General features: G+C 47.6%; 2 protein-coding genes across 3 annotated transcripts in view; one reads left to right on the forward strand and one right to left on the reverse strand.

Moving 5' to 3' along the window:
• Positions 1-13,233, reverse strand: part of raver2 (ribonucleoprotein, PTB-binding 2) — a 137,322-nt gene extending 124,089 nt beyond the window's left edge. For both annotated transcript variants that reach the window (XM_036978624.2, XM_036978623.2), the window contains exon 1: positions 12,834-13,233. In XM_036978624.2, coding sequence (XP_036834519.2) covers positions 12,834-13,082 — 249 coding nt within the window. In that variant the 5' untranslated portion in view covers positions 13,083-13,233. The remainder of the gene's footprint in view (positions 1-12,833) is intronic.
• On the forward strand, positions 7,378-9,950 carry LOC149983612 (uncharacterized). Its single transcript, XM_090236577.1, has 5 exons — positions 7,378-7,446; positions 7,972-8,131; positions 8,433-8,560; positions 8,751-8,892; positions 9,490-9,950. The coding sequence occupies exons 1-5, from the start codon at positions 7,378-7,380 to the stop codon at positions 9,948-9,950; spliced, it is 960 nt and encodes a 319-aa protein (XP_090092703.1).
• Positions 13,234-15,705: the final 2,472 nt, after the last annotated feature.

The following is a 15,705-nucleotide window of genomic DNA, read 5'->3' on the forward strand; positions in this document are numbered from 1 at the left end:
AGAGTGACCATGTGAGTCAAAGAGACGGAGTGACTGAGGGATTCAAAGTAGGTGATTGGTAGGTGACTGGGTGAGAGAGGGTCTCTCCAGCACACCTCCAGCCAGCCAGTCTGTGAGTTTCAGCTCTGGGTAGAAACACACAAGCCAGTGTAGGGCACTGTACAGCAGCGTTCCCCAAACTCAGTCCTTAGGACCACAAGGGGTGCCAGTTCAGGTTTTTTGCCTAGCTCTACACAGCTGATTCAAATAATTAAAGCTTGATGATTAGTTGATTATTTGAATCTCTTGTGTAGCGCTGGGCCAAAAACCAAAACGTGCCCCCCTTGGGGTCCCAAGAACCGAGTTTAGGGAAACGCCGCTGGGAAACTTCCTCAACAGAGTGTAAGACAGGGACTTCCTCAACAGAGCATAAGACAGGGACTTCCTCAACAGAGCATAAGACAGGTGACTTCCTCAACAGAGTGTAAGACAGTTGACTTCCTCAACAGAGCATAAGACAGTTGACTTCCTCAACAGAGCATAAGACAGTTGACTTCCTCAACAGAGCATAAGACAGGTGACTTCCTCAACAGAGCATAAGACAGTTGACTTCCTCAACAGAGCATAAGACAGTTGACTTCCTCAACAGAGCATAAGACAATTGACTTACTCAACAGAGCATAAGACAGTTGACTTCCTCAACAGAGCATAAGACAGTTGACTTCCTCAACAGAGCATAAGACAGTTGACTTCCTCAACAGAGCATAAGACAGGTGACTTCCTCAACAGAGCATAAGACAGGTGACTTCCTCAACAGAGCATAAGACAGTTGACTTCCTCAACAGAGCATAAGACAGTTGACTTCCTCAACAGAGCATAAGACAGTTGACTTCCTCAACAGAGCATAAGACAGGTGACTTCCTCAACAGAGCATAAGACAGTTGACTTCCTCAACAGAGCATAAGACAGTTGACTTCCTCAACAGAGCATAAGACAGTTGACTTCCTCAACAGAGCATAAGACAGTTGACTTCCTCAACAGAGCATAAGACAGTTGACTTCCTCAACAGAGCATAAGACAGTTGACTTCCTCAACAGAGCATAAGACAGGTGACTTCCTCAACAGTGTAAGACAGGTGACTTCCTCAACAGTGTAAGACAGGTGACTTCCTCAACAGAGTGTAAGACAGGTGACTTCCTCAACAGAGTGTAAGACAGGTGACTTCCTCAACAGAGTGTAAGACAGGTGACTTCCTCAACAGAGTGTAAGACAGGTGACTTCCTCAACAGAGTGTAAGACAGGTGACTTCCTCAACAGTGTAAGACAGGTGACTTCCTCAACAGTGTAAGACAGGTGACTTCCTCAACAGTGTAAGACAGGTGACTTCCTCAACAGTGTAAGACAGGTGACTTCCTCAACAGTGTAAGACAGGGGACTTCCTCAACAGTGTAAGACAGGTGACTTCCTCAACAGAGTGTAAGACAGGGGACTTCCTCAACAGAGTGTAAGACAGGGGACTTCCTCAACAGTGTAAGACAGGTGACTTCCTCAACAGTGTAAGACAGGGGACTTCCTCAACAGTGTAAGACAGGGGACTTCCTCAACAGAGTGTAAGACAGGTGACTTCCTCAACAGAGTGGAAGACAGGTGACTTCCTCAACAGAGTGTAAGACAGGGGACTTCCTCAACAGTGTAAGACAGGGGACTTCCTCAACAGTGTAAGACAGGTGACTTCCTCAACAGTGTAAGACAGGTGACATCCTCAACAGAGTGTAAGACAGGGGACTTCCTCAACAGTGTAAGACAGGTGACTTCCTCAACAGTGTAAGACAGGGGACTTCCTTAACAGAGTGTAAGACAGGTGACATCCTCAACAGAGTGTAAGACAGGGGACTTCCTCAACAGTGTAAGACAGGGGACTTCCTCAACAGTGTAAGACAGGTGACATCCTCAACAGAGTGTAAGACAGGGGACTTCCTCAACAGTGTAAGACAGGTGACTTCCTCAACAGTGTAAGACAGGCGACTTCCTCAACAGAGTGTAAGACAGGTGACTTCCTCAACAGAGTGGAAGACAGGTGACTTCCTCAACAGAGTGTAAGATAGGGAACTTCCTTAACAGAGTGTAAGACAGGCGACTTCCTCAACAGAGTGTAAGACAGGGGACTTCCTCAACAGTGTAAGACAGGTGACTTCCTCAACAGTGTAAGACAGGTGACTTCCTCAACAGTGTAAGACAGGTGACATCCTCAACAGAGTGTAAGACAGGGGACTTCCTCAACAGTGTAAGACAGGTGACTTCCTCAACAGTGTAAGACAGGGGACTTCCTCAACAGTGTAAGACAGGGGACTTCCTCAACAGAGTGTAAGACAGGTGACTTCCTCAACAGAGTGGAAGACAGGTGACTTCCTCAACAGAGTGTAAGATAGGGAACTTCCTTAACAGAGTGTAAGACAGGCGACTTCCTCAACAGAGTGTAAGACAGGGGACTTCCTCAACAGTGTAAGACAGGTGACTTCCTCAACAGTGTAAGACAGGGGACTTCCTCAACAGAGTGTAAGACAGGTGACTTCCTCAACAGAGTGTAAGACAGGGGACTTCCTCAACAGTGTAAGACAGGGGACTTCCTCAACAGTGTAAGACAGGGGACTTCCTCAACGGAGTGTAAGACAGGGGACTTCCTCAACAGAGTGGAAGACAGGTGACTTCCTCAACAGAGTGTAAGACAGGGGACTTCCTCAACAGTGTAAGACAGGGGACTTCCTCAACAGTGTAAGACAGGTGACTTCCTCAACAGTGTAAGACAGGTGACATCCTCAACAGAGTGTAAGACAGGGGACTTCCTCAACAGTGTAAGACAGGTGACTTCCTCAACAGTGTAAGACAGGGGACTTCCTTAACAGAGTGTAAGACAGGTGACATCCTCAACAGAGTGTAAGACAGGGGACTTCCTCAACAGTGTAAGACAGGTGACTTCCTCAACAGTGTAAGACAGGTGACATCCTCAACAGAGTGTAAGACAGGGGACTTCCTCAACAGTGTAAGACAGGTGACTTCCTCAACAGTGTAAGACAGGCGACTTCCTCAACAGAGTGTAAGACAGGGGACTTCCTCAACAGTGTAAGACAGGTGACTTCCTCAACAGTGTAAGACAGGTGACATCCTCAACAGAGTGTAAGACAGGGGACTTCCTCAACAGTGTAAGACAGGTGACTTCCTCAACAGTGTAAGACAGGGGACTTCCTCAACAGTGTAAGACAGGGGACTTCCTCAACAGAGTGTAAGACAGGTGACTTCCTCAACAGAGTGGAAGACAGGTGACTTCCTCAACAGAGTGTAAGATATGGAACTTCCTTAACAGAGTGTAAGACAGGCGACTTCCTCAACAGAGTGTAAGACAGGGGACTTCCTCAACAGTGTAAGACAGGTGACTTCCTCAACAGTGTAAGACAGGTGACTTCCTCAACAGTGTAAGACAGGTGACATCCTCAACAGAGTGTAAGACAGGGGACTTCCTCAACAGTGTAAGACAGGTGACTTCCTCAACAGTGTAAGACAGGGGACTTCCTCAACAGTGTAAGACAGGGGACTTCCTCAACAGAGTGTAAGACAGGTGACTTCCTCAACAGAGTGGAAGACAGGTGACTTCCTCAACAGAGTGTAAGATAGGGAACTTCCTTAACAGAGTGTAAGACAGGCGACTTCCTCAACAGAGTGTAAGACAGGGGACTTCCTCAACAGTGTAAGACAGGTGACTTCCTCAACAGTGTAAGACAGGGGACTTCCTCAACAGAGTGTAAGACAGGTGACTTCCTCAACAGAGTGTAAGACAGGGGACTTCCTCAACAGTGTAAGACAGGGGACTTCCTCAACAGTGTAAGACAGGTGACTTCCTCAACAGTGTAAGACAGGGGACTTCCTCAACAGTGTAAGACAGGGGACTTCCTCAACAGTGTAAGACAGGGGACTTCCTCAACGGAGTGTAAGACAGGGGACTTCCTCAACAGTGTAAGACAGGTGACTTCCTCAACAGAGTGTAAGACAGGGGACTTCCTCAACAGAGTGAAAGACAGGTGATTTCCTCAACAGAGTGTAAGACAGGTGACTTCCTCAACAGAGTGTAAGACAGGTGACTTCCTCAACAGAGTGTAAGACAGGGGACTTCCTCAACAGAGTGTAAGACAGGTGACTTCCTCAACAGAGTGTAAGACAGGGGACTTCCTCAACAGAGTGAAAGACAGATGGCTCACTAGAGCACGGCACAGATCACACACAAGGCTAAATAGTCTCACTTCATAGGACAACTCACAGAAAGGTCGGGCTCAAAGGCTTTTCTACTGTGGCATCAATGAGGGTTTAACAACTCTGTCTCCTCTCCTCATGCCCCTCTGCTCTGCTACTAGTCTGTCTAATGAAATGTTCATGCAGTGTTCTATTATCCAGAGAGAACAAGAACATGCTCATGTACATACAATCTCTCTCTCTCTCCCTCTCTCTCTCTGACCCCCTTTTTCACAGTTGCATCTCTCTTTGTTTCTATGTCCTTGACTTTAGTCTCTCAAAGGTCTAACCACTAACTCCTCTCCTTAGCACTCTCTCTCTCTAGCATGTCCAAAATAAACTGCCGGTTACTCAGGCCCAGAAGATAGGATATGCTCTCCTCTCTCTCTAGCTCTCTCCGCTCTCTGCTCTCTCTCTCTCTAGCTCTCTCCTCTCTCTCTCTAGCTCTCTCCTCTCTCTATCTAGCTCTCTCCTCTCTCTCTCTAGCTCTCTCCTCTCTCTCTAGCTCTCTCCTCTCTCTCTAGCTCTCTCCGCTCTCTACTCTCTCTCTCTCTAGCTCTCTCCTCTCTCTCTCTAGCTCTCTCCTCTCTCTCGCTAGCTCTCTCCTCTAAATTCAATTCAAGGGCTTTATTGGCATGGGAAACATGTGTTAACATTGCCAAAGCAAGTGAGGTAGATAATATATAAAGTGAATATATCAAGTGAAAAACACTAAAAATTAACAGTAAACATTACACATACAGAAGTTTCAAAACAATAAAGACATTACAAATGTCATATTATATATATACAGTGTTTTAACAATGTACAAATGGTAAAGGACACAAGATAAAATAAATAAGCATAAATATGGGTTGTATTTACAATGGTGTTTGTTCTTCACTGGTTGCCCTTTTCTCGTGGCAACAGGTCACAAATCTTGCTGCTGTGATGGCACACTGTGGAATTTCACCCTCTCTCTCGCTAGCTCTCTCTTCTCTCTCGCTAGCTCTCTCCTCTCTCTCGCTAGCTCTCTCCTCTCTCTCGCTAGCTCTCTCCTCTCTCTCGCTAGCTCTCTCCTCTCTCTCGCTAGCTCTCTCCTCTCTCTCGCTAGCTCTCTCCTCTCTCTCGCTAGCTCTCTCCTCTCGCTCCACTCATGGTTCTGTGAGAGGAGAAGCATCAGCGGCAGGTGGCATGCCTAAGGACAGGTCTCGTTTTCCGGTCAATTCGTCTGATCTTTCCCCATCTCTGTTTGTCCCTGGAGCTCAGGGCTCAGGTGGGCACAGCGGTACACTGCCGCCTCAGCAGCACACCACACAAGCAGCAAGGCAGAGGCTCCTCACATATCATGGCACCAGCTGAAATCACCACACTGACTGAGCTATACAGAGATCTGCCACAAGCAAAACCCCTTTACAGCCACAGAGGTTACAATGGGCTTTCAAAGGCAAAGCTATCTACATGTTAGAACCTTGCAATTCTTTCTAAGTGCATTTACTCTACAACTCATAACAGCCACTTCAAATGTACACTGATATTAGATACAGAATGAAAGGGTTTGTGTTACATAACTACAAATACTTTTCAAATGTGCAGCTTTAGTACCATGTCATTCCATTCCTCAACTGCTCTGTGAATGATTGGAATTACAGTTTTCTGATCTTTACAAAGTCTAAGGATATCTGTGGGAAGATGGGTCACAATATGTCATGTGTACCCCATGTGTTTCAGTCAGAATGTACATGAACTATACTGATATCAACGGTCAGTCCCAGCTTCCGAAATATACAATTGTAAAAGAGGATGAACACAGAATCGGACTACAATGATATAAAGAACTACTGATCCCACCAGGGAGGGAGTCTCAATAGCAGCTTCTGAGCCAGTGCCAGAGACAGACAGGCACCGGATAACAGCAGGCCAGCAGCAGGCAACAAACTCCTGCCTCGCTTTCCACTCTGTCTCTCCCTCCACTCCACAGGCCAGGCTGCTACAGATCAGTAGGCAGCAGTAGGCAACTAAGAAAAAATTCTGCATTGAAAAGTCTTGGGCGGAAAGATAATGGACCAATAATTGTTTTTAATAAGATCATCTTTGAAAACTAACAATCACCAAAATAAAAGCTGGGGTTTCACACCACCTAAACCCCATTTTGATCCAGACTTCTGTCGCTCTCTCTACTCCCTCCTTTCTCTCTGTCTGTCTACTCCCTCCTTCCTCTATCTCTCTCTCTCACCCTACTATCTCTGTCTCCCCTCTCTCACTCCCTCCACTCTTTCTCTCTCTCTCTGTCTCCCTCCACTCGACATTCTCTCCCCCTCCTTCCTTTCTCTCACCCTACTATCTGTCTCCCCCCTCTCTCACTCCCTCCACTCTTTCTCTCTCTCTTTCTCTCACCCTACTATCTCTGTCTCCCCTCTCTCTCACTCCCTCCGTCTCCATCCACTCTGTCCCTCTCTGTCTCCATCCACTCTGTGTCTCTCTGTCTCCCTCCACTGTGTCTCTGTCTCCCTCCACTCTGTCTCCCTCCACTCTGTGTCTCTCTGTCTCCCTCCACTCTGTGTCTATCTGTCTCCCTCCACTCTGTGTCTATCTGTCTCCCTCCACACTGTGTCTCTCTGTCTCCCGCCACTCTGTGTCTCTCTGTCTCCCTCCACTCTGTGTCTCCACTATACTCTGAAGCACCATGCTCTGTAGCACCATGCCCTGAAGCACCATGCCCTGTAGCACCATGCTCTGTAGCACCATGCTCTGTAGCACCATGCTCTGTAGCACCATGCTCTGTAGCACCATGCCCTGTAGCACTATGCTCTGTAGCACCATGCCCTGTAGCACTATGCTCTGTAGCACTATGCTCTGTAGCACTATGCCCTGTAGCACTATGCCCTGTAGCACCATGCCCTGTAGCACTATGCTCTGTAGCACTATGCTCTGTAGCACCATGCTCTCTGTAGCACTATGCTCTGTAGCACTATGCTCTGTAGCACTATGCTCTGAAGCACCATGCTCTGTAGCACCATGCTCTGTAGCACCATGCTCTGTAGCACCATGCTCTGTAGCACTATGCCCTGTAGCACCATGCTCTGTAGCACCATGCTCTGTAGCACCATGCTCTGAAGCACCATGCTCTGAAGCACCATGCTCTACCAACTGAGCCACACAGGACCACAGCCCCGCATGATCTGTGGGCGTGTGGTTAAAGTGAATGTAACTGTGTGAATAGAGACTGTGCTCTACCACAGTGTGTAACCAGGCATCATGCTGCTCTAAAGACCACCCCTCAGCAGGAGGCAGCTAGCTCTACAACAGACAGCCAGGCAGCTAGCCAGGTAGCTAGCTCTACAACAGACAGCCAGGCAGCTAGCCAGGTAGCTAGCTCTACAACAGCCAGGCAGGCATCTAGCTCTACAACAGTCAGCCAGGCAGCTAGCTCTACAACAGTCAGCCAGGCAGCTAGTCAGGCAGCTAGCTCTACAACAGTCAGCCAGGCAGCTAGCTCTACAACAGTCAGCCAGGCAGCTAGCCAGGCAGCTAGCTCTACAACAGACAGCCAGGCAGCTAGCCAGGTAGCTAGCTCTACAACAGACAGCCAGGCAGCTAGCTCTACAACAGACAGCCAGGCAGCTAGCCAGGTAGCTAGCGCTACAACAGCCAGCCAGGCAGCTAGCTCTACAACAGTCAGCCAGGCAGCTAGCTCTACAACAGCCAGCCAGGCATCTAGCTCTACAACAGTCAGCCAGGCAGCTAGCTCTACAAGTCAGCCAGGCAGCTAGTCAGGCAGCTAGCTCTACAACAGCCAGCCAGGCAGCTAGCTCTACAACAGTCAGCCAGGCAGCTAGCTCTACAACAGTCAGCCAGGCAGCTAGCTCTACAACAGTCAGCCAGGCAGCTAGTCAGGCAGCTAGCTCTACAACAGTCAGCCAGGCAGCTAGCTCTACAACAGTCAGCCAGGCAGCTAGCCAGGCAGCTAGCTCTACAACAGACAGCCAGGCAGCTAGCCAGGTAGCTAGCTCTACAACAGACAGCCAGGCAGCTAGCTCTACAACAGACAGCCAGGCAGCTAGCCAGGTAGCTAGCGCTACAACAGCCAGCCAGGCAGCTAGCTCTACAACAGTCAGCCAGGCAGCTAGCTCTACAACAGCCAGCCAGGCATCTAGCTCTACAACAGTCAGCCAGGCAGCTAGCTCTACAAGTCAGCCAGGCAGCTAGTCAGGCAGCTAGCTCTACAACAGCCAGCCAGGCAGCTAGCTCTACAACAGTCAGCCAGGCAGCTAGCTCTACAACAGTCAGCCAGGCAGCTAGCTCTACAACAGACAGCCAGGCAGCTAGCTCTACAACAGTCAGCTAGCTCTACAACAGTCAGCCAGGCAGCTAGCCAGGCAGCTAGCTCTACAACAGACAGCCAGGCAGCTAGCCAGGTAGCTAGCTCTACAACAGACAGCCAGGCAGCTAGCTCTACAACAGACAGCCAGGTAGCTAGCCAGGTAGCTAGCGCTACAACAGCCAGCCAGGCAGCTAGCTCTACAACAGTCAGCCAGGCAGCTAGCTCTACAACAGCCAGCCAGGCAGCTAGCTCTACAACAGTCAGCCAGGCAGCTAGCTCTACAACAGTCAGCCAGGCAGCTAGCTCTACAACAGACAGCCAGGCAGCTAGCCAGGCAGCTAGCTCTACAACAGTCAGCTAGCTCTACAAGAGTCAGCCAGGCAGCTAGCTCTAAAACAGTCAGCCAGGCAGCTAGCTCTACAACAGGCAGCTAGCTCTACAACAGGCAGCTAGCTCTACAACAGTCAGCCAGGCAGCTAGCCAGGCAGCTAGCTCTACAACAGGCAGCCAGGCAGCTAGCTCTACAACAGGCAGCCAGGCAGCTAGCTCTACAACAGCCAGCCAGGCAGCTAGCCAGGCAGCTAGCTCTACAACAGTCAGCCAGGCAGCTAGCCAGGCAGCTAGCTCTACAACAGGCAGCCAGTCGGCTAGCTCTACAACAGGCAGCCAGGCAGCTAGCTCTACAACAGCCAGCCAGGCAGCTAGCCAGGCAGCTAGCTCTACAACAGTCAGCCAGGCAGCTAGCCAGGCAGCTAGCTCTACAACAGCCAGCCAGGCAGCTAGCCAGGCAGCTAGTTCTACAACAGTCAGCCAGGCAGCTAGCTCCACAACAGCCAGCCAGTCGGCTAGCTCTACAACAGGCAGCCAGGCAGCTAGCTCTATAACAGCCAGCCAGGCAGCTAGCCAGGCAGCTAGCTCTACAACAGCCAGCCAGGCAGCTAGCCAGGCAGCTAGTTCTACAACAGTCAGCCAGGCAGCTAGCTCCACAACAGCCAGCCAGGCAGCGAGCTCTACAATAGTCAGCCAGGCAGCTAGCTCTACAACAGTCAGCCAGGCAGCTAGCCAGGCAGCTAGCTCTACAACAGTCAGCCAGGCAGCTAGCCAGGCAGCTAGCTCTACAACAGTCAGCCAGGCAGCTAGCTCTACAAGAGTCAGCCAGGCAGCTAGCCAGGCAGCTAGCTCTACAACAGCCAGCCAGGCAGCTAGCCAGGCAGCTAGTTCTACAACAGTCAGCCAGGCAGCTAGCTCTACAACAGTCAGCCAGGCAGCTAGCTCTACAACAGCCAGCCAGGCAGCGAGCTCTACAATAGTCAGCCAGGCAGCTAGCTCTACAACAGTCAGCCAGGCAGCTCTACAACAGTCAGTCAACTCTACAACAGACAGCTAGCTTCTACACTCAGGCTCAGAGTCAGGCATGCTGCACCACTCAGCTCCCTGTCAGCTATTTCAGTCCTCTCAGGGAGCTCCTCAGGGAGTAGGATACCCATTATATCAATACAATAATGATGGTGGTGATGGAGAGTGTGTCTTGTTCTTTGAGGGGCAGATTTGACAACATCTGCTATTGACACATGCAGCAGTGCTATCCAGGAGAGGGCTGGGTAAAGAAGGTGACATACACACCACCTGCATGAGTCTCACCTGTTCCAGAAGCTCTAAATAATTGAACAGCTTAGTTGACAGGAGGTGAGTGGGTAGTTTGACGCCTCATCCTCCCCATCCCTTCCACCTCACCCCTTAACCTCCCCACCTCCACCCTGTATTCTGCCCCACTCTCATTTGTTTCTACTTAACCTTTATTTATCCAGGTTAGTCTCACGGAGATGAAATCTCTTTTGTAAGAGAGGACTGGTTGATGGAACAGAACCCATCTATCTATACAGTGCATTCGGAAAGTATTCAGACCCCTTCCCTTTTTCCACATTTTGTTACGTTACAACCTTATTCTCATCCTCATCAATCTGCACATAATACCCCATATAATAACAAAGTGAAAACAGATCCGTTTTTTTTTGCAAATGTATAAAAAATAAAAAACATAAATACTTTATTTACAGTATTCAGACCCTTTCCTATGAGACTCGAATTTGAGCTCAGGTGCATCCTGTTTCCATTGATCATCCTTGAGATGTTTCTACAACTTGATTGGAGTCCACTTGTGGTAAATTCAATTGATTGGACATGATTTGGAAAGGCACACACCTGTCTATTTAAGGTCTCACAGTACATGTCAGAGTAAAAACCAAGTCATGAGGTTGAAGGGGAATTGTCCGTAGAGCTCCGAGACAGGATTGTGTCGAGGCACAGATCTGGGGAAGGGTACTAAAAAATGTCTGCAACATTGAAGGTCTCCAAGAACACAGTGGCCACCATTCTTAAATGTAAGAAGTTTGGAACCACCAAGACTCTTCCTAAAGCTGGCCAACCGGCCAAACTGAGCAATTGGCTGAGAATAGGCCTTGGTCAGAGAGGTGACCAAGAACCCGATATTCACTGACAGAGCTCCAGTTCCTCTGTGGGGATGGGAGAAACTTCTAGAAGAACAACCATCTCTGCAGCACTCCACCAATCAGGTCTTTATGGTAGTGTGGCTAGACGGAAGCCACTCCTCAGTAAAAGGCACATAACAGCCCGCTTAGAGTTTGCCAAAAGGCACCTAAAGGACTCTCAGACCATGAGAAACAAGATTCTCTGATCTGATGAAACCAACATTGAACACTTTGGCCTGAATTGCCGAGCTTCAGGTCTGGAGGAATCCTGGCACCACCCCTACAATGAAGCATGGTGGTGGCAGCATCATGTTATGGAGATGTTTTTCTGTGGCAGGGACTGGGAGACTAGTCAGGATTGAGGGAAAGATGAATGGAGCAAAGTACAGAAAGATCCTTGGTGAAAACCTGCTCAATAGAACTCAGGACCTCAGACTGGGGCGAAGGTTTACCTTCCAACAGGAGAACGACCCTAAGCCATCAGCCAAGACAACGCAGGAGTGGCTTCGGGACAAGTCTCTGAATGTTGTTGAGTGGCCCAGCCAGAGCCCGGACTTGAACCCAATCGAACATTTCTGGAGAGACGTGAAAATAGCTGTGCAGCAGCGCTCCCCATCCAATCTGACAGAGCTTGAGAGGATCTGCAGAGAAGACTTAGAAAAACTCCCCAAATACAGGTGTGCCAAGCTTGTAGCTTCATACCCTACGAAGACTCCAGGCTGTAATCGCTGCCAACGGTGCTTCAACACAGTACTGAGTAAAGTGTCTGAATACTTGTGTAAATGTGATATTTCCATTTTTTAAATTTGTAATACATTTGCAAAATAAAATTGGGGGGGATTGAGGAGCAGATATGGAGAGGATGGGGGAGGATGGGGGATAGCAGACAGGTTACATAAGCTAGAGATGGTTTTCAATTTCCATCAACCTGGCAGCCTCCTTATGGTGGATACAGCAGAGTGGATCTGTTTAAATATGTTGCTCTCTCCTGTGTGTGTGGATTCTGGGAAAACCGACTTACTCACATGGGAACTGTGGTGCAGACTGTGTGTGTGTGTTTTAAAATCAATGGTTTGACGTGCAACGACATTCCCTTATAACTTAATATACTGTATATTGGATAGTTGTAGTATTATGATATGGTCGTACTGCGTAATCAGGAATAACATATTGTAATGCTCGATTTGGTTGTCATGTCGCAAAATTAAAACCAAATAGCCCATATCAGACAAACTAAAAAGTTTAATGTGAAGTGGATGTCTACGCATATAAATAAAGGCATAACATTGTTATTGGCTCGCTTCTATTTGCTAAATTGTAAGCTACTGGCAAATATTTGTGTGCATTGGTCACATTGTAGAAATGATTAACAAACTCGAGGCCACTGGCTGATATCTTTCCTCGCTACATTGTAACAACAAAATATAACAAGCCCGGTGCGCGTCCACAGTTAAATGCCTTTCAGCATTTACATTGTATAACTGTCTTTGTAGGAATTAGACTGATGCATTACAAACTTCTACTATTTAACAGTAATATGGATATCGAATGAGAGTGGCAGAGCCTCGACAATACTCGCAGCAAAATTAATGGTTTTCTCAAACCGTTTAAGTTAATTAGGCCCAATATTCATTTTGGTCCAAATTTAACTACACATAAGTATAGCAAAGTATTGCATATTAGCACCCCTGAAATTATGTTAAACTTCCAGAGAGCCGCAAGAGTAGCGCAACAAAACAACTTTCACTCCATCTGTCAGAATACAGAAAAGTGTAGGCTACCTGGTTGGTTGTATCTTGTGGAAGGTTTTTAATGAGGATTTTCCTCCTGTTGCTCAGCTCGCGGCGAGTTCTCTCTAGCCTCTTCTCAATTTCCTCCGGTTCCAAATCGGGTAAGTCTCTGAGACTGGTCCCCTCGGATGCTGCGTCCTCATCCTGCCGGCTCTCCGGACTGTCAGAATCCGGGAAATTTGCACTTTCCTGGTTCAAAGAGTGAACGGTCGGCGGCTGGATGGAGGAAGCTGCCGCCATCTTGAGTTGCTGTGATAGAAAGTGAGTGGAGGCAGTGATAGGTGGGCGTCTGTGTTTTTGTCGCTCCCATCTGAGTGAGAGAGAGCAGACGGGAAAGGTACGCACATGAAACCAGGCACCGGCGCGCTACTGTAGGCTACCCCGGACGATTGGCGACCCCCACCGTTTACAAAATGTATAAGTGGGCACTATGAAACAATAACGAGTATTGTATCGCCATCCTGTGGTAGACTATACCCCATGGCTAATGAACTAATGCTACCTGTCAATAAGCACGTTATAGATAGGCTATATCCAATACTGAGAAGAGGACAATCAACTAGCCTACAGGTTGCATAATTCGTTTTATGATAAAGCATAATGCATACATACTTTTTTCAAAGAAACATTGCTCTCCAACAGTATGCGGACAAACCATTCACATTAGTGGATTTAGCTATTTCCCCCACATCTGTTGCTGACCGGTGTAAACAATCAGTACAAAAGCCATGCAATCTCCATAGACAAACATTGGCAGTAGAATGGACTTACTGAAGAGCTCAGAGACGTTCAACGTGGCACTGTCATAGGATGCCACCTTTCCAACAAGTCAGTTCATCAAATTTCTGCTCTACGAGAGCTGCCCTGGTCAATTGTAAGTGCTGTTATTGTTTAAGTGGTAGGCCACACAAGCTCACAAAACAGGGCCATCGGGTGCTGAAGCGAGTAGTCTGTCCTTGGTTGCAACACTCACTACAGAGTTCCAAACTGCCTCTGGAAGCAACATCAGCACAAGAACGGTTAATCAGGAGCTTCATGAAATGGGTTTCTATGGCCGAACAGCTGCATACAAGCCTAAGATCACCATACGCCATGCCAAGCGTCGGCTGGAGTGGCATAAAGCTCACCACCATTGGACTCTGGAGCAGTGGAATGGTTCTATGGAGTGATGAATCACTCTTCACCATCTGGCAGTCTGACGGAAGAATCTGGGTTTGGCGGATGCCAGGGGAACGTTACCAGTTCCAATGCATAGTGCCAACTGTACAGTTTGTGGAGGAAGAATAATGGTCTGGGACTGTTTTTCATGGTTCGGGCTAGGCCCCTTAGTTCCAGTTAAGGGACATTTTAACGGCTACAGCATCTAGACAATTATGGAAAGACATACAGTGCCTTGCGAAAGTATTCGGCCCCCTTGAACTTTGCGACCTTTTGCCACATTTCAGGCTTCAAACATAAATATATAAAACTGTATTTTTTTGTGAAGAATCAACAACAAGTGGGACACAATCATGAAGTGGAACGACATTTATTGGATATTTCAAACTTTTTTAACAAATCAAAAACTGAAAAATTGGGCGTGCAAAATGATTCAGCCCCCTTAAGTTAATACTTTGTAGCGCCACCTTTTCCTGCAATTACAGCTGTAAGTCGCTTGGGGTATGTCTCTATCAGTTTTGCACATCGAGAGACTGATTTTTTTTCCCATTCCTCCTTGCAAAACAGCTCGAGCTCAGTGAGGTTGGATGGAGAGCATTTGTGAACAGCAGTTTTCAGTTCTTTCCACAGATTCTCGATTGGATTCAGGTCTGGACTTTGACTTGGCCATTCTAACACCTGGATATGTTTATTTTTGAACCATTCCATTGGAGATTTTGCTTTATGTTTTGGATCATTGTCTTGTTGGAAGACAAATCTCCGTCCCAGTCTCAGGTCTTTTGCAGACTCCATCAGGTTTTCTTCCAGAATGGTCCTGTATTTGGCTCCATCCATCTTCCCATCAATTTTAACCATCTTCCCTGTCCCTGCTGAAGAAAAGCAGGCCCAAACCATGATGCTGCCACCACCATGTTTGACAGTGGGGATGGTGTGTTCAGCTGTGTTGCTTTTACGCCAAACATAACATTTTGCATTGTTGCCAAAAAGTTCAATTTTGGTTTCATCTGACCAGAGCACCTTCTTCCACATGTTTGGTGTGTCTCCCAGGTGGCTTGTGGCAAACTTTAAACAACACTTTTTATGGATTTCTTTAAGAAATGGCTTTCTTCTTGCCACTCTTCCATAAAGGCCAGATTTGTGCAATATACGACTGATTGTTGTCCTATGGACAGAGTCTCCCACCTCAGCTGTAGATCTCTGCAGTTCATCCAGAGTGATCATGGACCTCTTGGCTGCATCTCTGATCAGTCTTCTCCTTGTATGAGCTGAAAGTTTAGAGGGACGGCCAGGTCTTGGTAGATTTGCAGTGGTCTGATACTCCTTCCATTTCAATATTATCGCTTGCACAGTGCTCCTTGGGATGTTTAAAGCTTGGGAAATCTTTTTGTATCCAAATCCGTCTTTAAACTTCTTCACAACAGTGTCTCGGACCTGCCTGGTGTGTTCCTTGTTCTTCATGATGCTCTCTGCGCTTTTAACGGACCTCTGAGACTATCACGGTGCAGGTGCATTTATACGGAGACTTGATTACACACATGTGGATTGTATTTATCATCATTAGTCATTTAGGTCAACATTGGATCATTCAGAGATCCTCACTGAACTTCTGGAGAGAGTTTGCTGCACTGAAAGTAAAGGGGCTGAATAATTTTGCACGCCCAATTTTTCAGTTTTTGATTTGTTAAAAAAGTTTGAAATATCCAAT

This window comes from Oncorhynchus mykiss, chromosome 5 (genome assembly GCF_057628025.1).
Source record: "Oncorhynchus mykiss isolate SJ-2025 chromosome 5, ASM5762802v1, whole genome shotgun sequence".
Taxonomy (NCBI): domain Eukaryota; kingdom Metazoa; phylum Chordata; class Actinopteri; order Salmoniformes; family Salmonidae; genus Oncorhynchus; species Oncorhynchus mykiss.